Genomic DNA, 27106 nt, shown 5'->3' with positions numbered 1-27106 from the left:
GAGAGAGAAAGGTAGGGAGTGGAGGAGGGGGGGTCGTGACCTTACGCTTACAACTTTCTTAAAAATGTGTTTACCAATACTTCTTTCAAAGAAACACGTAGGTCTACTTCAATGGAGATTGTCACTTCAAAACAGTACGGAAAATGTAACTCGTGCTAACTTGGACCCGAACGGAAGACAAAGTGTTTTTCGTTTACAGTTTGGGAGGAATTGAGATGGCATTGGTCGTGGCTGAAGCGGTGGTAGTGCTGCTGCTGGTGGTGATGCTATTGCTGATACTTGCGCTGTTGTTGTTGTTGTTGTTGTTGTTGTTGTTGTTGTTGTTGTTGTTGTTGTGGTTGTTGTTGTTGTTGTTGTTGTTGTTGTTGTTGCTGCTGCTGCTGTCGTTTTTTAGGTTGGGGCGAAAGAGAGAGAGAGTGTGTGCCTAAAGACAAATGAAAGCTCCAGGTAGATAATGACATTTAAAGATCCGTTTAAAATGAGAATAATACTCGCTCAAATAATAACTGAGGAAAAAAAATTATTTGAGAAATAATTCTTGATATCCACGGAGAGGCTGTAGCGTTAACTGTAGCGAGCACACCTAAATTTCGGAGTCGTGGCGTTATCCTCTTTTTTTTTCTTTTTTTTTTTTTTTTAACTTTATATTTTTCTCAATCTCAGACGATAAGTATAGAAGATAACATGATACAAAACACATAGATTCTAGTCATGTCCCCGTGGTTTTATGCCCAAAAAAATCTGAGATTTTGCAAACTGAGCCCAAAATGTGAAATTATGCGAATCTGTTAATTTTAACAAAGAAAGATAGAGGAAAATGATCAGAAATTATGCAAAGAATTATCAAATTTTGCTAAAATTCAACGGGGTGCATAAAACCACGAGGACAGAATAGTCAGTCTACAGGACTACAGTACCTTAGTTCACCTGTCTTGTTCAGAGCTGTCCTTTCCTCTCCCCCCAAGGTCTTCACAGAGTTATGCTCGCAAAGCAGCATCGACAAGATTCTTTGTATTCGGGAATAGTTGTTTTTCCCTTCTTTGTTGGGGGTAGGGGGTGGAAGTGGGGGTTAGGATCAAAACAGTTTGAAGAAGAATAAGTGCAGCAGGTCTTTTTTTATTATTATTATTTGTAGGGAGGGGGGGTAATAACGAGAAAGGGAGTGGGGGGGGTGGGGGAGTAACACACTTTTCTTGTGTGTATGGGGGTTTTTTTCATTTGCGAGGGATGGAGAGCAAAGAAAAGGGGGGAGGGGGTTGTTGCATTCCTCCTCTTTTCTGCCATGTTGTTTCTCGGAGGCCTTGACTGACCAGATGCCGCAACCTTGGTTCCTAGGTTGTAAAACTGCAGCAACAATAATAGTAATAGCCTACTGAGTAAGCATAAACTCGCTCCTTGGTCATGTCCTGCGACTCAGGTCGGAGAACATTTCGAAAGCAGATAGGTCCATAGCGCACAGTCCAGGCAACACAAGAAAAACAACTACTTACTTTTTACAACTCAGCCTTTCCCCTCCACTCGTTGGCCAACAGCCTAGGCTTTCTGAGACGGCCTAGCCTACAGCTCAAGCCATAAGCAGATAGGGAGACACATAGCGGGCACCAGTTATTTGTTGCAAGTGTAGGTTCGGACTCGTACTCATACACAACTCACACAGGTCGGTACTTTTGACAGAGCAAAATTAAGGAGTTTGGCGAACTCGAAATAGACATTATGTCAAGTTATCACCCCTTACCAGCAAAATTTCTCTACTACCCCTATCTTTGATACCAGTTTACTCGTTTGTGCTGAACAAGCCTGAATACAAAAGCAAATTCACTAAAATTAGCAAAATCAAGAATCTGTTCAGGCAGTGCCCTTCGCAATACATTGTATTTCCATATGATCTAAGATAGCAAAAGGATGAATGTCACATACTGAATGCTTGTTGAGGAAGATCGTGTTTAAAAATGTAAAAAAAAGAGTAGGTGTGGTGAGTTCATTTACATAGATTTCTTGAATTTGTTTTCCATAGTGATTTAGCGTTATTCATGTAATATCGTTTGTGCACATAATGTTTTGATGTTTGACATTTTTTTAGGGCTTTAAGGTAAACGTTAGTGAGAAATCAACAGAACAAGATACACGAGGCACGCAGATGTCCTCTAAAAGTAGGGAAAGAAAGAGAAAGAGAGAGGGGGGGAGAGAGAGAGAGAGAGAGAGACAGAGAGAGAGAGAGACAGACAGACAGACAGACAGACAGACAGACAGACAGACAGACAGACAAACAGACAGACAGACAGACAGACAGACAGACAGACAGACAGAGTGGAGGGGGTGAGGAATCGAGAGAAGTATATATATTTTTCTCTTGAATATCAGCAACAAGCCAGTAGACTCTTTAACTTATCTGAATCATTCAGTTAGATTAATAGAAACCTTCGATACCACATAGGCCTACATGTGCGACAGGACAGGGGTAGGAAGGGGAGATGAGGGGAGGGGAAGCGAGGGATTGTATTTTCCGTCAACGTCCCTCAAGCAATAACATCTGTTTATTTAAATGAGGGCATAGTTTTGTTATTGCCACTGTTTTTAACACAAATGTGTACAGTTCAACCCTTCGTGAACCTTTTCAAAAGGTTCAGAGTTCACAAAGGTCATGTTTTTTGTTGGCGAGATGTCGCTGGAGCACCAGCTGGGAGTGCGTGGCGTAACTAAGGAGGTGAGCAATCTGGTAGAACAAGTCGAAGGGCCTTGACAGACGAGATATAAAAAATGCAGCAGAAATTACTGCAGTCTGATGATACACTGTAGACAATGGGAGCGATCACATGAGCGACAGGCGTTATTTTCAGTCCCGGCGTAGCAGACGTGTGTCGCCCACAGTTCAAGGAACGTGGATACACGAGATGTATAAACTGCCGGCACATTCCTACAATAGTTGTGTTTTTTCTCGCTTCTCATTCAACACGACAATATTCCTAGTGCAACCATGTCTTCTTTCCACGAAACAGAGCGTTTGGTTTTGGATATAAAGAGCAGAAACATCATTTGGGATAGATCTAAAACAAGTGAGGAATATAAAAACAAATTTTTTTTTAAAATTATGTCTGGAGAATTTGGACTCATCTTCTTGAAGTTTTTCATGTAAAACGGTCCTCTTAGTAATCTGTGAGAAACAACGGGATGAACCCAAAATCTTCTTTGTCGCTTTGTTTTTTTAAAGAATCTTTTCGTCACCAGGACCAAAGCCACTCTGACTCTCCGATCGCCCATGTTGAACTGAGCAGTAGCGTTAAATGTCGCCCCGAGTGGCTGCCACACCAAAGTAAGCGACACTTTCTGCGCAGAATTTACTGCGCGACAATTGTAGCTCGTCTGTCAAGGCCCTTAGAGTGAAGTAACTGTGCTGTCTAAGAGCGAAGGCTGACTTGTTTGGAAGGGTAATCAAAGTGAGACAAAGAACCACGTAGTGATAGAATTGAGGCCGCACACGAAAAACTTCCCCACAATTAGGAACATCAATTTAAAAAATTCTTATTCGAGACAACGTCACTGAGTGAGCGGAGATTGAAAACAAATCTTGAATTCATATTATTATTATTATATGTCCGCCCCCCAAAGTAATCGAGAAAATATCTCCGCCTAAACTTATTCCAACTTTGCTCAAAACTTAATTATTATTATAACTTTTTAAACGCACGGTGGAAATAATGGTCTCAATATTTTTCAACAATAAATTTTAAGATTGCGCTGCGCGTTTTAACAATCGTATAATTTTAATATTCTTGTGAGCTCTTCAGTTTCAAACGTTAATTTCAATTTTAATTTCCATATTTTTACACTTTTGATACCTGTATCATGTTTATATAGGAGTTCCTTTCCGTACACTGGACTGGCGGTATAGCGGGGGTTACACCAAGGGAGGGTCACTTGGAAAAGGGCTTGGGCTTGAGTACCCTTGTGAAAAAAGTTGAGTTATGACCCTTTGGTGGCATTTGATGGTAACTTTCAAACCAAGATTTATACCAATCAAAGTATTTAAAGGTTTATATAAAGCACAACAAATGTTATACTTCATACAATAAGTTGATAGTGAGATTTAGGAACTCCAAATAAAAGTTTTCAGACGTAGCCCACCAATCTGACAGCAGGATTTGGTTCACTTGTGAGCCAGCAGCTGTATGACTGATACACTGTACACTTTTCTAAATGGATCATCTTTATGGTGACAATGATTAGCAGCAAAGCCCTTTTTCCAGATTAAAACATGTTTTCTGTAAACGTACTGTGGTAGTTTCATCCTTTGTGTGCAGCTTTGTTTCAACAGTCTTACTCAGTTGTTTTTTTTCTCAAATAAGGTGGAAAATTATATTTCTTGATTATTCAATTTCAAAAAGTCACATTCAATTTCTTTTACTTAAGAACAGTCTGTAAAAATATTTTCACTTAATAAAAGGTTGTCAGAAAAGACAAGTTAACAAAAAAAGTAAGTAAACATTTTTAAAAACTTTCACCCAAAGAAAACAGTGACTTTCAAAAAACTTTCAAAGAAAAAGATCATGCCGAAACTTAAGTCTTTTTATTTTAGTTTTAGTAAGAGTTTTACGGCACTTGCAACACAATAAGGTCATATAACTTATAAGTGCTGAAGATTAGAGGTGTTACAAGAGAGTAACAAGCACAAAAAATAAAGGAGGAGAGATCAGGACGATAGTTCTTTGATAGGAAAGAAGGAGCAAACCACACCAGAGCACCCGCCAACCCCCACTAAGTCTTTTTGCAAGTGACTTATTCATATATGTGAGGCAGCGTAGTGGAATCAGGCACTCGTCAATTTTTGGGCATGTAGAGTTATTGGTATCACCTCAAAGCTTGTTCACTTGTCTTTATTTGAATTTTAAAAATATCCATATATCTTGAATACAAGTCGAGATATTTGCAAATGAAGGAGGTGGTGGTCACCTGTTTTCAGGGGTAAAATTAGTGAGAAAATGGCAGCCAAAGATTAGTTTTTTCCTTAGCTTAAGAGTCCGTGGTAACTGAAAATTTACATTTTTTGTGTCTTTAATCAACGTTTTTAAGAAAAATCTACACAGAAATGAGTTCTTTAATGGGCATGAAAGGTGTTGAGCCAAAAAACAAAAATTTGATACAAATTCAAAAAACCTGCAGAAAAATGCAAGTTTCTTCACTATGATTATTTTGAAGAGAGCCTGATTCCACCACGCTGCCTCACATATTGAAATCAGATTAAGCCTGTATAACCACCTAAATAACTAAAGAAGTGATAAATTCAGCAAGGTACTTTAAGTACTTTTTTATTTCAAATCAATGTAGTAACAACAACATAATTAGAAAAAAGCATACACAAAAAATTGTTACAGGAGGGGGAGGAATAGATGATAGAAAGAATAAAAGTAAAGTAAATGATAGAGCAAGACATATCCTGCGAAAGAAATTAATAATTTGAAACAACAACAATAAATCAGCAAAAGGTGGTAACACCTTAGTACCACACATCTCTCAAACAGACACAAAGGCAAACTTCAAAATATTTAGAAAAATATAACATGGATGAAAACTAACAATCATACACATGCACAGAGGCAAGTCTGGAGTTGAAAGGACACAGATAGATAAATAATTTCAACAACATCATCAGCAGCTCAAAGACAAACAAATCAAGCTGAAGGTGACAGCAGCACTTATCAAAGTTAAAGCATAGTTAGCATATTTTGTGAAAGGAATTTCATCAATTCACAACACTCCGGCGATGTTCTACAATATGTATACATATCCTCTCAATCTGCATCAATATTCACTTAAAACTTTACCACACAAACACACACTGAGAAAAGAAACTATTTGCTGTTGTTGTTGTTAGCGATCCAGTAGCATCTGAGCGTTAACTCTTCTGCATGATGCCATTCGGTAATAGCTGCATGTCTGTTCTAATTGTTGTCTTGAGGAGTAGAGGCAATTAGATGTGTGGGGTAGCTTGGGAAGAAAACATCACCTTAAATCAGTTAGTTTTCTACAGAAGAACAGATGATGTTCCACAGTCTCTGAGGGGTAGTCACATAGTGGGCAGGCAGCAGACTGCTTTACTCCAATTCGGTTGAGATGTTGGTTGAGGGGTACATGTTGTGTTCTAAGTTGGAAGATTATGGATTAATCTCCCCTCCTCAACTCATTGATTGGATCTTTGACCAGTGGTTTATTCATGTGACCATACATCTTCCTTCCTGTCATACCTGTGGCCGAATCATTCATCCACTTTTCCTTGAGGTTTGACTTGATCATTTGGCAGCAGGTGGTGTAATTCGTAGGAATTTCAGGCTGAGGGAGGCTAGCTCCTTTCTTTTCCAGAACATCAGTTCTTTCATTTCCCGGTATCCCAGTGTGGGCAGGAATCCACTGTAGGACTACTCTGACGTGGTGCCTACTTATCAAATTATGAAAGAAACTATTTTAAAGGATATAAAAAAGCTAGAGGTAAAAGAATGAAAGAACCCACTTACAGCATAAACTTCCTCAGTCAACATGACAATACACTGCAAATATATTTTTTCAATAGATGCAATTCAGTGTTTAAAAAAAGATGAAAAATTTAGTCACTCTAACTTCTGGATGAGCACTTGAAATTTGCTTCTGATCTAATAGGTAATGAAAGATTTACAATATCACAATCTAAAAGCTGCAACCTTTAACAGTGGAGTGAAGCATACAAAAGCAGTATGAGAAAAAAGATATTAAATACAAAGCAAATACCTTTGCTTTAATTAAGCCTAAACTAAAAATAACTGATTTAGCGAGTTCTTCCATTCAGACAAGTGTGGAATATCTTTGAAAAGAAAGACGGGAATGAAAAAGATACTCTCTCTCACAAACACTCTATACCAATGAGAACTGGAGGTCTTTTGATTCACCAGCAATACATGCTTGCAACCTCTTATTAAAATACAACAGTAACAATAACCCAAGACTTTCAAGGTCAATAAATATTTTAACAAAATATGAATTTATGTAGGTCTTTCAGGACAGAACCATACCATGCAGTCAGCCACATAGTCATAAAATATAAAGAGAAAGATGGAACTTTATTTTCTCAAACAAATGTCTTTGCATCTTTTGGGATTTCTTTGCCCAATCGGCTTCTGTACATTTCCTCGATAACTAAAATTCAACCATTAACAAAACTGACATAACTTGAACAATATAAGACCATACATGTCACACTCTCAACCAACTAAGCACATACAAATAACAGCACCACAGCAGCTATTCAGAAAAATCTGTCACTCCGACTTGATTTTGGGAGGTCTTCTGAAGAACTTGATGGCATGCAGAACAGATGTGAGGATTGGAATACTGATGGGCAGGAACAATGGAATGTAGATGGCAAATCTGAAAGACAAAAAGCCAGCACAACCAGATCATAATATGCACACAAAAAGAAAGGTATGGCTGAACTTCACAAGTATGGTTCTTTTTACTTGCTAGACTTCAACCTGCACAATATGTGTGATATCATGGTAAAATCCGTCGCTTGTTAAAGATAATATAATGAAATCAAAGAAACCAATATTTCCTTACTCCTTGGGCAATTTCTATCCATTTGGTTTTTTTAGCCTGACACCTTCATGTTCAGTTAAAAACATATTTCTGTGTGGATTTTACTGAATTACAGTATAACATGGATAGCTTCAATTCATCACCACTGGCCTCGGTAGTTCGAGGGATCTGTAGTTCAAGGGATCCGTAACAAAGATAAAGAAGAAAAAGAAAAAAAAACAGGACTGCAGGCACAGTTCGACGGATGTGTGATTTCGAGTCTTCTGTGTTCAACCTATCCATGTTATAAAGTACATTGATCAAGGGAACAAAAAGAAATGTACATTTAGAGTTCCAAAGGACACTAAAACCTGAAAGTCAGAAAACTCTGGTGGCCATTTTTCCACCAATTCTAACTGACCCCAGGCGACTCCTACCTCATTAAATCGCAAATACATTGACTTCTGCTCATGATAGAAGGGTATTTTTTTCACCAAACGCAAGACAAATGCACATGCTTCAAGACGATACCAATAACTCTATGTGCCCAAAAATTGACATGCACCCAATTCCACCATGTTGAGACAGATAAAGCACAATGGAAACAAATACAAAACGATGAACATGTTGAAATCCTTTACATGCACAGAAGCCCAAAATACTAGACTAGTAAAAATCACTAGTTTGACCTCGCAGGAATTGAAATTGCTTTTTCCTACATTTTTCGTGAAAGCAAAATAAAAGTTAGCCCAACTTCAATTGTTTCAATGCCATTTATTTCTTTGTCTTGAATGAAGAAAGTGTAATTAAACCCCTATCCCCTGAGGCTTGAATTCTATGTACACCAATGAGCCTGTTTCAGCCCATTCCCATCGAATCGGCGTGGCACTGCTTAGCTTACAAACACTGAGTATCAGCGGGTCCCCTGTTTCTGCAACCAAAATGTATGTGTGCACATCAGTTTGCGTTTATTTGTGGGTATTTGTGACCTTCTTCTAGAACTGTCTGCATTGGTTCGAAACAAAGGCGTACGTTTAGTTCAAAACAGTTGAAGTTGGCAGCTCTAGATGATCATCCAATGAATTTTGAACAAATTGACCCACTTAGACATGAGGATCTCGAAAGGATAACCAGGAAACAATAATTCCATTTTTCAATCTAAAATCTTTCAAATGAGCTTGATTTTACACAAAATGTTGTTTCCTGACAAATAGAATTCTATTTGATGGTTTTGAAAACTATTGTGCACTTCGAAGGAAAAAATTTGAGAGCAAAACATTCAGAAATTGACTTATTTTTTATCCTTTCGAATCTAGGTTTGTTCATAACAACAATAGCATCTAGAAGGGTTATTCGAATGGGAGGAACCACTCGCTATTCATAACATTTATTTATAGAAAGCTTGTGAGTGCTCTAAAAGATAGGGCAGTATTTTCATTATAGATAAACACATCCCCATGGTATTCATGGCAAAAGCACATGTTTCCACGACCGCCCACTGCATACGTGCTGACCGCTTAGTGACCCTGGCGCCCCGCATGGAATGCTGGCCGTAGTACAAAGAAGTTGGTCTAATTAGTGGATTAGAGTTGCATCGGAAAATGTTTGCACACGCTGAGTAAATAGGCTCTCTTTCAAAACTGTAAAACAATCAATCTCCACGATACATAAACAACATGATCTGTGGATTACGTCCCTTGTCACCTGTCAGCATCATTATGGTTGATGGTTGCTGCTGATGAATCCTCGTCAATTGCCTCCACCCCTCCCTATCTTTTGCCATACAGAATTACTCGAACTTTATTCTTATGGTCCAGTCACTGATGTTGTCAAACATACAACTTTACAGGTCAGCGTTTACTTTTTTCTCCAGTATTTTCATAATACAAGTATGTTGTCCAATGGTTTGTCAAAAATAACTAATTTTCCTTCTCTCACTACGGCTCTAAGCCATTCATAAGTTCTCCAACTATAGACAGACTATTTCTCATTACTCTGTCAACTGCATATTTATGAATTAGACAAACATTTCCGTTATGACTCACTTTTGATCTTCAGGAAAATAGAGGAGTTCTAGAAGTGACGGGTGGAAGAATGCCAGCTCTGAGGCCTCTACTGCTGCTCGAGAGGCCAAAAAGGCAGCATGCAGGTCTCCAAGAAGCAACTGTCTCTGGCTGTCCTTGATGGATGCCACAGCCGATTCCACCTGACAAGAGTATCAGAAAAATATATGAACAAAAACAAAACATAAACATACAGGGAAAAGAATGAAACAGAAAAGAGATCTAAACCTAGATAAAAGCAATTGAAAAAAAAGTTAAAATGTTTTTTAAAAGATTTTAAAATGAAGGCAAAGAGAACAAAACAAAATATGCATCCAAGTTGTAAGCCAACACTACACTCAGATAGACCCACAGATACTTGGTGTTACCGGGGTTAGGTGCACAACAACAAAAACCATTTTGCAACAAAAGCCATTTGTACCAAGATACCGATACTATAAAATCTTTGTTTGACAGAGTCCTGTTGAATGAGGCATCAATTTACTGCCAACTAGAGCAGCCATTAGCACCAACGTCCAATAACAAGAAGTTTGTATGTGACATCATCGCACCCAGCAACAATGGGACTGTATCCTCTTCCACCCCCCTTTTTTAGAGCTGATACGCATAGAGCAAATGCTTACAGGCTATTTTTTTTTTTAAAAACAACTCAAATTTGAGTATGATTCTCCTAACCCATCAACCAAACACAATATCTTGTCCACCAAGAGCAAACATAGTCTTGACCCTGACCTCTTTCCCTATCTCATCGTTGATGACAATGTTGCCGATCTCCTCCAGCAGTTGCGCCAGAGACTGAAGAGTGAGGGTGGCAGCTGCCAGGTTCTCCACACAACGGCTGCGTAGCCAGGCCGACAGCTCCCACTGCTGGAGACGGGCACTTCCTGTCTGCACAATCAGCAGTTCTTCTGTCATCAACTGTGTAAATAAATGTGACAGTTCTTCTGTCATCAACTGTGTAAATAAATGTGACAGTTCTTTTGTCATCAACTGTGTAAATAAATGTGACAGTTTTTCCGTCAACAACAGTGTAAATAAATGTGACAGTTTTTCTGTCATCAACAGTGTAAATAAATGTGACAGTTCTTCTGTCATCAACTGTGTAAATAAATGTGACAGTTCTTCTGTCATCAACAGAGTAAATAAATGTGACAGTTCTTCTGTCATCAACTGTGTAAATAAATGTGACAGTTCTTCTGTCATCAACTATGTAAATAAATGTGACAGTTCTTCTGTCATCAATTGTGTAAATAAATGTGACAGTTTTTCCGTCAACAACAGTGTAAATAAATGTGACAGTTTTTCTGTCATCAACAGTGTAAATAAATGTGACAGTTCATCTGTCATCAACGATGTAAATAAATGTGACAGTTCTTCTGTCATCAACTGTGTAAATAAATGAGGCAGTTCTTCTGTCATCAACTGTGTAAATAAATGTGACAGTTCTTCTGTCATCAACTGTGTAAATAAATGTGACAGTTCTTCTGTCATCAACTGTGTAAATAAATGTGACAGTTCTTCTGTCATCAACTGTGTAAATAAATGTGACAGTTCTTCTGTCATCAATTGTGTAAATAAATGTGACAGTTCTTCTGTCATCAACTGTGTAAATAAATGTGATAGCATCAGGCCTTGAGGTGGCGGTGGTGGTGGGGGGCATTGTCAGCCTAAAGGTAAGGTGCCTTTCTTCAGCACCTAAAAACCTGGTTCATACCCCATTAGCTCCAGACAACTATATGTTGATGATCTTGGGCATTTTAAATGAACATAGCTCACTCATATTCGGAAAAACAAGTTTAGTTTTAGTTTTAGTAAGAGTTTTACGGCACTTGCAATCAGTTGTCATAGATACAACATGCACTTATGATCATTACCCTGGCAGATGAAATAACAGAAGAGCAAGCCCGCCTATGCTGGTGGCTTTTGCAAATTTCAGTATTTATCTCTATTCTAGACTTTAAAAATTCTGGTCTGTATAAAAAATGATAGAAACTTCCTTTAAAAATGGCATACCACAGCCTAAAACATATGGGACCTGGTGTTTTAACGAAACAATCAAGCAAAGTAGGTTCAAAAACAAACAGTAGACTGTCCCTGATATTTAAATGGGAGGGGGGTAACAGAAGAAATGGAAGTATAGAGTATTTTTGTATATAAGTTGAGAGAACATGCAATAGCAATTAATCACTAGCGGCGAACATGAGGCAGAGCAAACAAACAACTTTAAAGAACACTTGAAATTGAATTAAATTAATTTTTTTTAAACGGAGATACCCGATAAAATAGCTTCCCGATGTGTTTAATTCAAACAGCAAGTTTTGAGTTTTGTACAAGGCAAAGAGAATAATAATAGTGGCCGGTATATTTTTTCTGTGATTAAACATCATTGAACAATATTTGACAATTTCCACTTGGACATTATGCTCCAGACGCTATGGATGTACACATTAAAGAGGTTGAGTGCATACCTGAGCGTTAATATTCAAGAGCAGTCTCATTTGTGAGATGAACACTTCCATCACTTTGTGCATGTCCACATTCACATTTGAATCGGGCTGTGACGAGTTGACTCCAGAGCTCTCCGAGTTGTAGATCATAACACCACCCCATCGAGGACTAAGGAAAGAATTGCTGGGAACAGGAACACCTTCACCGAAAAAAAGCAGTTCAGAGTAAGAGGCAAAATTAGCATGGTCAGAACAATAACTATCCCCCTAGAGATTAGGTGAAAAACCGACACTCCTCTTCCCCCCCCCCCCCCCCCTCCCCCAGCAATATTTGAAAACTAAAAAAATACCCTCCCCATATATTTGCTAGGAAAGTGGCCCTAAGCAGGACTTCTACGAAATACAAGTGACTTCAACCTCTCTAAAGTTGTAAAATAATTCCATTTTTCATCACCATAATGCTCTTACTTTCATGTATGGTTTACTTTCCTCTGTTTTGTTTGAAAAGGGGCAAGAAATTAGAGAAATAGATCACTACTTTTAACGAAAAAATTCTTATAGCAGTCAGTATAAGATTAAAATCTAGCAGTATAATAATCCACATATGAAATTCTTCAAAGTCAAACATAGGCCTACATGACAGGTGGTACTTTTACCTTTTCATAAAATCCTTAAAATAGAAGAAAACAGCCACAATTTTGGGAATATAATGTTATTCTTACTTTTATTCCACAGAAAAATTTACCTTTATTGTCATGGATGAACAGAGGTCGTTTGTTCACAGTCGGGATGTAAACAATAAAATTCATTCCTGGGTTGTTCGAAGCATGGGACCCTGAGGAATCAAGAGTAATTAACAAGTGATTATGTCATGAATTTATAAAGCGAAAAGAGAGCTTCAAAGTATAACTCAGATGAAAGTTATAAATAAGTGGCACATGTACTTAATAGCAGGAAAAATTACAGATTCTCAAAAATGGGCAAAATCACAATTTTTAAGACTGCCTCAGAGCTTTTTGTTGTCGGAGAACATGGGTCATCAAAGTTGGAATCTTAGGAAATGTTTATATTTTCCTCCAGCATTAAAAAAGTACGGGATATCCAGGAACACAGAAAAAAACCTGAAAAATAACAACCATAAAACTCTTCATAAAAACATTGTTCAAAACTATTGAAAATATCAGAACCATATACCATATTATGGTCACTGTTGATATGCTGTCAGCAACAATATTTTCAAAAGTGAAATACCAACTAGCCATCATTCCACAATCACAAAAAGGCCAAACAGTGAAATTTAGCACACCATCTCACTGAACCAGGTAAACTGCCAGTTCGGCAATTTTTATCGAATTTTCGTTTTTTGGCTTAACACCAATGTCATCCAATTAGGAACTCATTTCTGGGATGATTTTATAGGCACAAAGAATGGAAGTTTTCAGTTTCCACAGACTATCAAGCTATGGAAATAACCAAACTTTGGCGGCCATTTTCTTGCTCATTCTACCTTTGAAACCAGGCGACCCCACCTTCTTCAATCTCAAATATCTTCACATCTATTCAAGATAGATGGGCATTTTTTTCACTGATAGCAAGACAACTGAACAAGCTTTAAGATAATACCAATAACTCCACATGCTCAAAAATTGACGAGCGCCTGATTCCACCACATCGTGACACATATTATTTTCTTTGTCATAAAAACAAAACTTAACAGTTATCTCCCCATAGCCCAGACTGCTAGAAGCTAGGTTTTATTTAAAATAAAGATCCAAGGTGTCAATATAAAATGCATCCTGTACAGGTTCTATCTAAATGTACTAGTGCATATTGGTTGACGTCAGCTGGGGAGGGGTTCCTGAGAAAGATAAAAGAAGATGACAAGGGGGGAGGGGAGGGTCATTTTTGGTCAAATTTTAGCTGACGTCATTTGCGAACAGTCCGTAAATAAATTTTCATTTCATGTGCCCACCACAGTCCACCCCACACCACCTCCACCCAATTACTTTGTGACAATATGAAGCAGACGCTAGAACTGACCTAATTTGCTTTCCAACGGGTTGATGATGTGAGGAAGATCCTGCTCCTGAAAAAAGTAAAATCCATCTCCCTTCTTGGGTCTACCACCAATACCAATGAAATAAAGCACCTGGGGAGAAAAAAAACCAACACATTTTCAAATGATCAGTAAGACAAAAAAAAAAAATAATAAAAAAAAATAAAAAAAATACAATACAGATTTCTGCCATGAAAATCACAGGTCTGCTTTGTTTCGATACAATCAACTTACGAGACTGTAGTATAAAATAAAAAATAGTGAAATCCTTAGACGTGTGAAACAAGCAGATTCTTCTTCTTCAGCATTCAACTGGATATTTAGATATTAATAAATATTCTTTAATACAACTTGAAGACTCACATATCTACATTACTACCCCACTCTGCATTTGCTGAAGAGACAAAGAAGTCTTGGTAAAAGAATGACTACAAGATATAGTCACCTAATCTTTCTAAACACAATACAATCAAAAAGTAACCTTTTCCTTGCCTGAATAAAACTATTAGTTTTGAGATTTTTGCTTATTTCATACACATGCTGACATGCTGAATACCAGAGCTCTACATATCATCACCCAATATTTTAAAGTCAAAATTAGACAAGACACTGCAGAATATAAAACAACACCAAAATGGTTCACACCACATAAAAACACTTAATTAATTCACATTTTAAAAAAATCAGCTAATGTTTATTCGGTAAGAAAACTTCATTATGTTTTCACAACTACCTGAGAAGAAATTGATATATCAATGTACTCATCCAGCGATGCTTTAAGTGGTTGAAGGTAATCTGAAAAACACAAAAGCAGAATATGTGATTTTGAGTTTGTGAAAAACAATTGATCTAAGTACATTGCATCAAACAAAATGCGGGGGGCTCTTGTGGCCTAGAGGTTTAAGGTGTTCGCCTCTCATTCAAAGGTCCCGGGTTCAAATCGGGTAGCAATAGAAACATTTTCTTCCCTAAAATTGTCTCCTTTCACCTCCTTTCCAGCTTTCTAGCAATGGTCTGTCGTCTACTTTCGTCTCCACTCTCTGCCCCCATCCCGTCACCTATTTGCCCCCTCCTCTGGGCTCATGACTCTTTCTGCAGTCTTTCTACTGCTACTCCTTGGTTCCTTCTTACTGCTGTCTTTCTGCCACACCACTGATTTTCTGGTAGGAAAGATCTACACCTAGTCTTCTCGGACAAGGATGAAAAATCTTGGAGGTCCCGTGTGCAAGTTGCACAGGTTAAAGATCCCTTGACGGTCTAAAATCGATAAGAGTAGGCTTCGGTCACCACCTGGGGAAAATTCAAAATTTCCTACCAACTGAAAATGTTTAATGTGTCCCATGTGCTCATATGATCTTATGCAGTTAAAGAGCGCTGTAAAACACACCAAAAAAAAAGAAAGTGGCAGTTGGGACTGTTCATTATTTGCTGTATGTTTAACAAATTTTAAATCACCCAAGCACCGAGCATACTTATTAGTGTAACAAAAAGGGGCTGGCTTCTCAAGCCAAAAACCCGGTTCCATTCCTAGTTTGAGTAGGTAAGGTCAATGGCTAATATTAGATCCATTTTTAGAAATCATCTACAGATAGGTGAGATGAAGTACCTATCCTCCTGTGGTATAGACAGAAAAATAGAGGTCATTGTGTATGTCAAAAGCACCTTGGTAGTTGAAAGTCGATGAAGAGCATACACTCTCGAATCAATTCATACCAATAGAGAAGAAAAAAGACACTCTAACCATAACAACATAACTAAAAGCAATATTTTCTAGTCAGGAAAGCAACCATATATATTTATACAAGTCAGTTTCACTGTGAGCGGGGGAATCGACAACTGACAACACATGAGATCTAGCAGGGGACATCATGGAATAGATTCTCTGGCAAAATATCTTGAGTATCCATGCCACTACTCGCTCTACATTTTCTCAGCTTCACATGAATGCACCCAGCTGCATATTCACATTCTCCACTTATAAGTCTTGAGACAGCTTCACTTACAAGAGCCTTTGCACTTCTGAGACCTTTTTCCCCCGAGGCATAAGAAATTACACAGGTGATAACAGAAAGCACTTTATTTTTTTTAACTTTCCCAAACCATAAGTTATTATAAAACACTTACAACAGCTGATGGAACCTATAAGCAGTCAGCTGCAGCTCAGCGCCAGATAACATTTTAATTTCTAAAATGGTAGTTTTTAAATGATTTACCCCAATACCAATAAGTCAAATGGCAATAAAGGCCAGCAATACAGTACATTAAAAAAGTCTACTGCTGGTTCTTTTGTGCATGAGGGAACCCGTGGACACTAGACAACCATGGACTGAGGCAAACAGCACAACAACCACATACCTTTAATGCCAGTCTCGATGTCCCAGTCCACACGGACTCGCTCTGGCTCAGGCACCATCAAGGTGAAGGTCACGTCGTACCCAGGATGAAACCGAAATGATCTCATTGAACTTTTATCTGGCTGTAATTGGACAGATAAACACATAATAATATTGAGGTACTCAAGAAGCCTCAAGGTCAGGAGCTGACAGCACTTAGCTTAGAAATATTTGGTAATGAGACTGAAAGCATTTTAGAATGCTACACAGAATCATACTTTAAAACAACAACTGAAAAAGTAACATCACAAAAAAAAACATACACAATGAACACTTCATAAAAGCCCAACATATTTACTTATCGAATCAAACATGTTCAACATTGTTCAGCACCCTTTCGTTGTTGTTGTAGTTGTGACAACAAGAAAATACAAAAGTGATAGAAAAAAAGGAGTCAAATTCATATGGAACAGGTGAGAGACCAGCAACCAATATTATGTTTGACAAGAAGACCACGTAACGCGAAGTGAATAATGCATATAAATAAAACAATTTTACTTCAAGGTGGAAAAAAGTCTCACAAGCAATGTTATTGTAACTTTAAGTGAGATAAAACAACATTTGTTGCAGATATTTTTTGCCTGAAACAAAAGTGTATGTTAAACCATCAATTATGATGACTGGTTGGGTATCAGAGGTAGTGAGTCCATACATACCCTCTCTATTTTCATCCTTCGGGCAGCCTCAAGATTTTTTACCACAGTAGACTCCCTCATGACATCTTTCAAGAGTTGAGTAATTTGAGCTGCCAAAGCACTTTCCGCTGTGGTACAAATATAACACAAAATGTACATTTTCAAAAGAAATTTTATACCCTGATGACATAGATTTCATGCAATCTCAGACAAATGTACAATTAAGGGAAAATGACATATAACAGAACTGAATTACCAGAGACCCCATCCTCTCCTCCACAAAAAAAGGTTCAGAGACTATTTCAGAAAGCCTTCGTTTTATGTTTTCCTAAACGTTTTAAGACTCTAGCAAACACAGTTAGGCCATATAAGTGTCAAAGATTAAAGGTGTTACAAGAGAGTTACAAACACAAAAAGGAGGACAAATAAGGATGATAGATGTTAGATAGGAAAAAAAGGAGCAAACCACACCACAGAACATGCCAATCACCCACTGAGGGAGTCTGAAGTTATTTAAGACATTTGACAAAGCTCTGTACATTAACCCTTCTGTATCATTCGAAAACTCAAACCCCTAAAATCAATACAACAGAACAAACACAGTATTTTACGCACCAGCTCCATTGTAGGGTAAAAAGATATTGTTGTTCAGTGCTAAAATGGGTTGGGACAGCAATGATGACGTCTTGGTAATAATCACACTGTATTTGTGGAGGGCATCAGAGGGCATTATCTGCTGTAGATCAGAAACTGAAACAGACGATAGGAAACCAATGATTTTGGACAGACAAAAAGAACATTCATCATGGAATAGAACACAAGACTTAAACTTATTTCTGCTTTCGAGATTGGACTCAGCAAAGAACCCAGAGTTTTGCATTTATATATATTATTATCATAGTTAATGAAAATACATGATCACAATACTGGAATAGGAATGTCTCGAGGGAATTGTTAAGTAAGTACATAAAACCTTTTTATCTTTTTTACATGACAAAGCTTTCAAATACAGGTTGTAAAGTAAAGATTATGACCACTACAGCTTGGTAGAGAACTAAATATGTTTTTAAACAATACCAGCTCCTATCTTTTCCAAAGCAGCAAGTTCAGCCTTTTCAGCTTCTCTCACAATAACTTCAAATCTTGAAGTCAAAGATGGCTGATCCTTTTTTTCTGAAAAAGAAACAGATCATATATCTCATGTGAGTGCACTCGTTGTACTACAGTACAGTAGTCTATGTTTAAGATCCCCGCGCCCGGGAGCTAGGAAAATATGGGATCTTAGGCGAATGGCCAGGAGAAGAATCAACAGTAACTCATGGTCAGGCTCAAAATCTGTACAATGATCTTCCTTTACTTTAAAATGAACTGACATGACTCCTGGGCACTAAAGGTTCTTTTCAGAAATCAGTTTTTTTTTAGTATGGGGGAGGGGGGGGGTGCATTTAAAAAAATACTGTGTGAGGTGGAAACCAGTTGGCTTCAGGCAATGCCCCCCACCAAAACCGATTTTTTTTTTTTAAGACAGGCAGGTTCACTGCCAACTGATGACCACATTACGCAAAAGCGATCGGACAGTTCACAAGTATGTGCGCCAGTCTGTCTAGGAAGTTCGAGCACAAAACTGAAAGACGAGAGCAATGATCGGGGAAACATAAGCGTCCACTAATTCACAGTTTGAAGGAAAGCAAGCTGATGCTTACTAGTAGGCCCTCCCCACCTAGTGAGTGATGTAAGATCAGGCGGAGAGCGGGGAAAGCAACATGTCAGCCAGTTCACACCTTGGTGCCATCCTGTCTGCGGCAAACATATTGTAACCGCTTATCGAGATTTACAACAGAGGTGTGATTGCATTCATGAGAGTGGATGATCCGTTACGCGATGGACTGTACAGTGATTGCACATTTTCGCTACTTGGTTCATCAGCTGAGCGGTCCAGGTTTCTTTTCTTTTTTTTTTAAACAAACAAAAACAAAACAACAAAATTATGACCTGAAAAGCAGGATCTTAGCCAAATGTAGCTCCTTCAGTGCAGATCAGAGCAGGATCTTACGGGTGACTTTTATAGAGTAAAAATTATGTTTTTCCAAAACAGCAGGATCTTAGACGAACCGGAACTATAAGCGGGGGGGACCTTAGGCAGAGACTATTGTATAATATAAAATTCTTATATTTTTTAAGGTAAGAACCTGTCTAATGTCTCCTCATTCCATAACTATATATATAAATAACAAATATGATCTTTCTTTATGCATACAAAAAGTCAAAGCATCAACAAGCTTATTCATTGAAGTGTTATTATACGTTTCACAAAATCTCCCTCAGCTGGTCAGTTCATTTCAATTTACCATTTTGGTCCTCGCAAGGCATACAGTGCTACAATCCGTTGGGCTCATGTCACTATTATTCACATATTCCGTCTATCAGCTGCTGTTTGCAGCATTGTGAACTGAGGGAAACAAATGTAAAGTACCTTTCTGTAGGAAGCAACATCCTACCCGACAGAGCCAGGAATTGAACTCACAACTTCCTTATCACAAGTCCAACGACCTCTCACTCATCTAGGATGCTGCTGATCAAGCACACAATCAAACCCTACAACAGAACACATTTCCATTCTCCATCTGTTCCTGCAGCCTATAAAGCTTTATCCATATCAAACTTCTTACTGGCCAATAATTCAAAAAGAGTCCTTGAAAACAAAATTTCAGGGACCTTATTACTTTTTACCTTTCTCCATCCAAGACTTCTTTTTTAAATATTTATAGCTAAAACAACCATGCAGTCAGGACAGTGGGCCATATTTTAACAACATGGAAGTTAAATTCTAATTAAGGGAATTACACAAGCACTCCAATTGAAGGATCTCATTTTGTTCTTTTCCCTTCCCACAAAGACCTCAGAACAAGAGTCATTATATAACTCACCTAACTGCCGATTCAACTGAACTGCAAGGTCAGACAAAAAAACACTGCCAACATCTTTATTAACTGCCCAAACTACTTCCACCTGGGTTAAATATTCAATCTGAAATAAAGACAATAAAGTCACTGATTAAAACTGACACCAAAAGTGCCATTCCTCCTATAAAATTCTTGAATTTAAAAAAAAGGAAAGGTTGATGTTGTTAACTAGGAGTGCACTTCTTACATCAAATATTATGTACCACAATAGCAAAACAGGTTCCAGTCAGATAACAAAATCAGATCACTTATATAACAACAATACATGGCTGTAATGATAAAAGACAGCCAAATTCATCTCCCCTCTTTGTTCATCCACAAACCCAGTTCACTGTAGCCTATCTCTCCTTGTAAAATCATCTACTTAGCAAGTTTGAAAGTCATTTGAAAACTTAGTCTTAAATCAAATCAAAGACAAAAATCATCTTCAGGGAACTAGAAGTCATATATTACAGTAAAATCAAATCTTACTTAATTTGAAAACTGCCCTGAATTTTACAGAGACAAACTTCTATTTAAAATAAAAATGGACGTACCTTGGTGTCAGACAAATGCTGAATATCAGAGTACGGTAAGCTCACACGATATACCTCTGTTGTCTTCCACCACAGAGGAACACCAACCACAATACAGAAGATTCCAAGACATAATGCAGCGATGTGATGCACACGTTTCTCTGGACAAAGATTTAAGAAAACAGTGCATGAAATGACGGAGTAAAAATGTGTAATGTATATATAAATGAACAAATGTGACATAAAAGCAATAGTAGATGGTTGATACATCTTCAAACAGTTGGAATCAGATGATAAAACAGTTATTTTGAACTGTCTCACCGCCAGTCATAGGATATAAACAACCCAAACTAAATGTAAAGGCCAGCTCTATTCGGACTCGGGTCCGAAAAGAATGGGGGTTTTTTATTTGGACTCTGCTTCTAAGTGAATTAAGTGAGTGTAAGGAGGTTACATAATATTACTGTTGCATGGAGATTTTACGTGTAAGACTTAGAACTAGAATTACCTACTAGGACTGTAATTGTGGCAAAAGTCAAAAGACTATTTGCCCAATGGCAGTGTCTAAGTACACGATAACCGACAACTCAGGGTCTTTCCACCACCACTACAACATCATCATTACTCCCACCGCCATTTGTCTTTCCATGTTTAATTTCATTTTGTTGTGTGTTATAGCTTTTCTGTAATTCAATTTTTTGAAAAATCAAATCGCACAAAATTGACAGCCGCAGTCTCTTCCCAACACCTCTTCCCCCAGCAAGCCGAGAGTGCGTGATCGCTACGCGCAATCTCATTGGTCGACATTATTACTTAGCCTCTGGCAAGGTCAGCTCAACTTCATCATTCTGTTCATGATACTAAATCTAGTAACGGGATAGTAAAGCTCATGTCTCGACTGTAATCATTATAATAAAAAAAATGTTTGTAAATAAATGCTGGAAATATTTAGGAACAAGGGCTGGAAGTCGGAACAGACGTCATGCTAGACTCAATTCAGAGTCCGAATATAATTTTTGTCTATTCGGACTCGAGTCTCGAGTCCGAATAGTCACTTCGTTCTCTAGATCTAAATTAGATCTCTATATCAAGATCTAGATCTAGATTTTTTTTTTAATATAAAAATAGAAGCCTATAACTGGCTATAACATCTCTCTAAATTTGTAATGAATGTCAATAATATAAGTCGGTGCTTTTTCGGTAGTTCCCACCCCGCAAATTTGAGCCTAGATCTACATTGAGATGTATATGTTTGATGCGCGGCGAGCTAAGATCAAACCTAACAACTGCAAAACATCAAATTATGGTAAAATTCATGCCCCCCTGAAAACCCCCACCATATATTTTAGCCTGTGGCTATGCACATGCGCATGTCCCTCTCGTACGCATAGCCTTATAGGTATGACAGCCCTCCCTCCCGTATAGCCTTGTGACTATGCGTATGGCCCTAGCTACATAATGCTCTTAGATTTAGATAGAAGTAGACGTACGCTCATGGCCTTGATAATCGTTCAGCTGGACTGCGTCACTTTATCGATTGTCAATATCTTGGCCAAGACAAAGATCGTTTACATGTGTATAAATAACAAGATAGTTCACTCCTCTATAAATGAGCCAATTAAACGGACTTTGCGATCAGAGTTACCCTACTTGTGTGAAAATATATAATAAAAGCGAAACTAACAAACTGTATTATTTCTATTCTTCTTCTGGTGAAACAAAAGAGAGCTTCAAAACAAAAACTGCAGCGTCATTTGAACCAATGTGTGGACTTTCGCGGACACCTTAATTTACTGTCATTTTCCATAGGCTATAAGGAATGCAGAAATTTTTCATTGAAAAAAGGTCAGCATCTATGCCCTTTATAGCTGCGCGATTCCCAATCGAAGTAGGTCATCCCTATATTATAAATTATATATAGGGCCTACGCGCTTCCCGGGTACCCCGGCTCACGCCCTTTATAAAGAGCCTGCGGGCTTCCAGGGTTGAAGTTTATCCGCTTTGATAGTTTATAATCAATGTGCCGCCCACAAAGCTTAGCTTATTATAGGATATAGTGAAGTGGAGGGCCGTACACATAGTACATATATAGCTTCAATTCTATGCGTACTGGAGAGCCGAACGCATCATCGTATAGCCACTTTGTATTTTTTACGAAGTGACTTTCTCCGAACGTTCGGAGAAATAGTGCTGATCTTTATTTCTCCGAACGGTTTCCGGCTTCCGGTCTCGTGATTTTTTGCCTATTTATTGCGAGAGTTCGGCGCCAACTTTCATTCTGCCTCTGATCTGGGAAGGAACACCGCATGGCAAGCCCGCCTACAGACAACCTTCAGTAACACCCACCACACACACACCACCATCATGCACATGTACACACACTAACTAAACATGACCAGTGGGCAACTTTTGAACGTATGACCAACTGAGCTGTGGATGGAGAGACAGTGTGAGTGAAAGAGCGGGTGAAAGGAAAAATGTGCGAGTGTATCCACAGGCGACAGCAACTACAAGACGACGACACCGACCCCACTGGCCTGGTCCACAGCTCACGAAAGAAAGGAATGCAGCTCAGGCAGTGTTTTGCCTATAGTATTGTCCATGATTCGCAGGGTGCAAGGGAATGAGTGAGATTTTCTTTGTGTGTGCCTGGAGAGAGGGGGTGGGGTATGAAAGTCATGCGGACAGGGATGAGCCGTGGGAGAGAACACGGGAATTGAATGAATGAGTGAAACTGAAAGAGACGAATGACTCATGAGCCCCGGAGTGAATGGATCCTGTGTTTCTATTTTGTATACTTTGAACTGTTACTGAATAAAGGCTGAAATAAAGCCCGAAAAACAAACACACACACACACACACACACACACACACACACACACACACACACACTCCTCACTCTCCACTTACTACCACACACAGACACACTCACACACGCACATACATACACGCACACACACACAGGAGCAAATTTTGGGTCTATATAATTTCAATTTTCAAGAGCTAGTCTAGAGATTTTTAGATGAGTGTAAAAACGTGAAAAAGAAAGGTTTCACAACAGAAAGAAATCAAAATTAGAACAGCCCATAAACAACAACAAACATTTACAAATAAGGGCGAGTGTCCACCTGTCCGAAGAAGATTGGCTGTTTTAACCCTAAATGTGCGTAATTTTTTTTTTTTTAAGTACAGGATATTACATGTAAATTATGGAATCACACACACTAAGGGGGCTTTGCCAGTGTCAGTACATTGGTCGCAGCAGTGACAAACGCAGATGCCAGTTCTATGTGTCGTTATCAATAACCCTCCGTAGATCTAGATCTAGACAGCACACGAGTGAACACAACACATAACGTTTAAGAGCAGTACCCTTCATAGGCAACACGCCATATCTGTAGCCGTAGCGAAAAACTGTTTGGAACTGTAGCATTTCTTTATAAATATTTACTGAGGACATTTTTTGGACAGCTTGAACCATATTGTATACGAACAATCTTTGACTTTGGTAGGCCTATACTATAATTATAGATCTATATCTATATAATATCCGAAATTTGCGAGAAAGGATGAGATTTCAGAGTGTTTGGAGAAATAGTGCCCCTAGCTTTATTTTCCCGAACGTTCGGAGAAATAGTGCCTATTTTTTATCCGTTTTTTTATCCCACCTTACTCATATGGGGCCAATCTAAACTAATCTAGATCTAGATGATCTAGAGATCTAAATCGAGATCTATATTAGATTTAGAGCCTCTAGGTTCTAGATCTAGATCTAGTAGAGCTTACCTCCGAACTCTGGCTCCGTCACAGCATCCACTGCCATTCTAATGCAACTGAAAAGCAAGCGATCGGCTCGTACCAACTTGTACCAACCACACACACCGTATCATAAGCCACAACAATTTCTCGTTTTGTGCCGTATAAAGGATAAAAGAAATCTTTTAGAAAGAGGTTTGGTTCGTTCGAGCTCCCTCAAAGACAGTGAGAGACGTGAGATTGCCAAACCCCCTCCATTAATAAAGCCCAGTGGGCACAAACAAAAGAAAATAAACTGCCGCTTGTTGCTGATAAGAGTACTGGATACAAAACGTACCTGTTGCATTGATTCCACATTTTATTTTACGGTGTTAAGGAAGAGATGTTTCTGGTTCAGGAACTCGTAATTTTGCTCAGATATTTTAGTATTTTTCGAAGCAAATCAAAACTTATAACCTGTATAATACTTGTAATACATTTAAATCTGCAATACTTTAAAAAACATGTCACAATATCTATAAATACATGATTTCAACTTTATAAAATTTACAATTACAATTCCATGCAATAGATGGTTAGAAAATTAAAAGTTGCACCCAATTTCCCGCCAAACTCTATTTTTAGATTAACGCGGAATTTACTTTCCTTGCTCTTCTTTACTTTGTGACACTACTTTGTGTGTGTGTTTGCGTGAACTCTTGGGGCCTGCAAGTCTGCAAGTAGATCTAAGATCTAATAATTTATAAATCTGAATCAAGATCTAGATCTAGATTAGATCTGGATCTTGATTTCTAGATCTAGTTGCGTGTTGATAGTTGAATTGAGAAAAGTAAAATCATAACACTGACTTGGAGTTGGAGTCGTTCGTCTGTCAACCCCCTGTCGTCAGCCCACACTGTCTGCTGTGTTTGGGCTCCTGTGTACTGTGTATGTTTATGAATCGGAGACACAGACGAACAAACGATAGGCCTAGATCTAGATTCTAGTCAAGCTCATTCCAACGAAGACTGAAGTCAAAATGCCTGGCATAGAAGACTGGAAGACGAAGCCTCTCTCAGTCATTAACTCCATTTATGGTAAGCACGTACAGTGGCGACAGTACTGCTAGTCTAGGCCCTATCGACTCAAGCCTGTTAAGTACACAGGTCTATTAGATCTAATCTAGATCTAGATCTAGTAATTATTCAGGTTCAAATACATGCAAGTCAGTAAGGCACCTTTTGGTTTTGTCTGAAATACAAATACTTTAGGCATTGCAAACTAAAAATTTAATTTACAATTCAGCCATCAAAAAGTACGACTAGACAGACAGTCTGGCCGTCCTTAATTAAGTACGGCTAGCCTGGCTGTGGCTGTCTACCCGTACTTAAGTACGGCTAGACTGGCAGTCTAGCCGTACTTATCTTAGGCCCTATTAACATTAGAAAACAGGAGGTTTAAAATACATGCACTGTCATTAAGCAATTAAGGCACCTGGTTTCGTCTCAAATACAAATTTTCAATTACAAATACTTTAGGTACTGCACACTAAAAATGTATATTTACAATTCAGTAGGCCTATTTTTTGTAAATGGTGAGTCTAGCCATCATATTAAGAATAAGTACGGCTAGCCTCTTCCTAGACTAATAATTAATAATTATTTTTGCCAGGGGGGCATCTCGCTCTCTTTTTCAGATAAAAATAAAACTTTGATGCGCTAAGAAGGTCTACCGAATATGTTATTTAACTTTTAGGCTGCCATTATACCCGGGAGTAAGATTTTCTCCTACGGACTGTCTACAGTCTCAGGATCTACGTACACGGTAACTGGGGTAACCGGGTGCTTAGTCTCGGGGGCCCCTTAAGCTAAGTGCAGGGTAAATGCTTCGCTCCCTTCATGTCCTGGAATTCTTTTGCTTTTGTTACCCAGAATTCTACAATGATTGCCTGATTGTAGGTAGTCCTTTGTTGCTGAAGATGACGATGAATCCTGCACCTCATCTGTTGACCATCTGATTACTGTAACAATTATGATATAGGCCTAAAAATAATCTATTCATTGTTCGTTGCTTTAAAAGAAAGCTTTGTCCGGGTTCTGGACCCTTCTTCAAGACCTCTCAGTGAAACTTTTAAACGCTTGCGTTCGCATCACGTGACATGAGTAGCGCGTGTGTTGGGGACCGTCGGTTGTCGAGGTCAACGAAGTTCATTCACACTGGTCGTGTTGGTCAATGTGGTTTTTCGAGACTTAGCCCAGTGTGGGACGACCGAGGGGAGGGGATGGGGGTATTTTTTTGACACTTGGGTTTAACGTGCGTGCTGTGATACATGTACTAATTGAGAAAAAAGGAATAAGAAAAAGAATAAATGAACAGCTTTGGCGTGTGTTGTTTTTTTTTTTGGGGGGGGGGTCCTTGAGTGCGTTGCTTTTTTGGGGGTTCACGGTTGTCTATGAGGAAACAAGACAGGTGTGTTCCATTATTAATTGGGTTCAAAGTTTTACATGAACCTGGATACAAATAAATTCAACAGGAAAGGGGGGGGGGATGAAAGAAGTCCAGATCATGAAGGGAGCGAAGCAGTTACCGTGCACCTAGCTCAAGGGGCCCCCGAAACTGAGCACCCTGTTACTACTGTGTACTGTATGTACACTCCGTTTCTCATTTTCCCACCCCCCTGAGGGGATTTTAAAATATTTTACTAGGCCAGGGCAAGATCGACGACAAAAAGACTCGAGGCCTCGATCCCAAAACTGAAAA

The 27106-nt window shown here is 38.6% G+C and overlaps 2 protein-coding genes across 3 annotated transcripts in view; one reads left to right on the top strand and one right to left on the bottom strand.

The window, feature by feature from the left end:
- Nucleotides 1–6136: 6136 nt before the first annotated feature.
- LOC101850546 (GPI transamidase component PIG-S) lies at nt 6137–24664 on the bottom strand. 2 transcript variants are annotated; one of them, XM_005093930.3, is made up of 14 exons: nt 24398–24664; nt 20633–20772; nt 20061–20160; nt 18211–18306; nt 17749–17883; nt 17155–17261; nt 16461–16581; nt 14839–14900; nt 14090–14198; nt 12795–12884; nt 12071–12249; nt 10335–10520; nt 9585–9745; nt 6137–7392 (listed from the first exon to the last, which is right to left on the bottom strand). In XM_005093930.3, the coding sequence occupies exons 1-14, from the start codon at nt 24432–24434 to the stop codon at nt 7284–7286; spliced, it is 1632 nt and encodes a 543-aa protein (XP_005093987.1). In that variant the 5' UTR covers nt 24435–24664; the 3' UTR covers nt 6137–7283. The 2 variants fall into 2 exon arrangements, with proteins under 2 accessions (XP_005093987.1, XP_035824543.1); XM_035968650.1 differs by lacking the exons at nt 6137–7392; nt 9585–9745; nt 10335–10520 and adding an exon at nt 10794–11024.
- Nucleotides 24665–25007: 343 nt separating this feature from the next.
- LOC101850317 (mini-chromosome maintenance complex-binding protein) overlaps nt 25008–27106 on the top strand; it is a 22698-nt gene continuing 20599 nt past the window's right edge. Inside the window, exon 1 of the mRNA XM_005093929.3 lies at nt 25008–25443. Within this exon, the coding sequence (XP_005093986.1) occupies nt 25386–25443 (58 nt within the window). The 5' untranslated portion in view covers nt 25008–25385. The remainder of the gene's footprint in view (nt 25444–27106) is intronic.

The sequence above is a fragment of the Aplysia californica genome, unplaced genomic scaffold (genome assembly GCF_000002075.1).
Source record: "Aplysia californica isolate F4 #8 unplaced genomic scaffold, AplCal3.0 scaffold00072, whole genome shotgun sequence".
Lineage (NCBI taxonomy): Eukaryota > Metazoa > Mollusca > Gastropoda > Aplysiida > Aplysiidae > Aplysia > Aplysia californica.
This window is presented reverse-complemented; position numbering and strand designations above follow the sequence as displayed.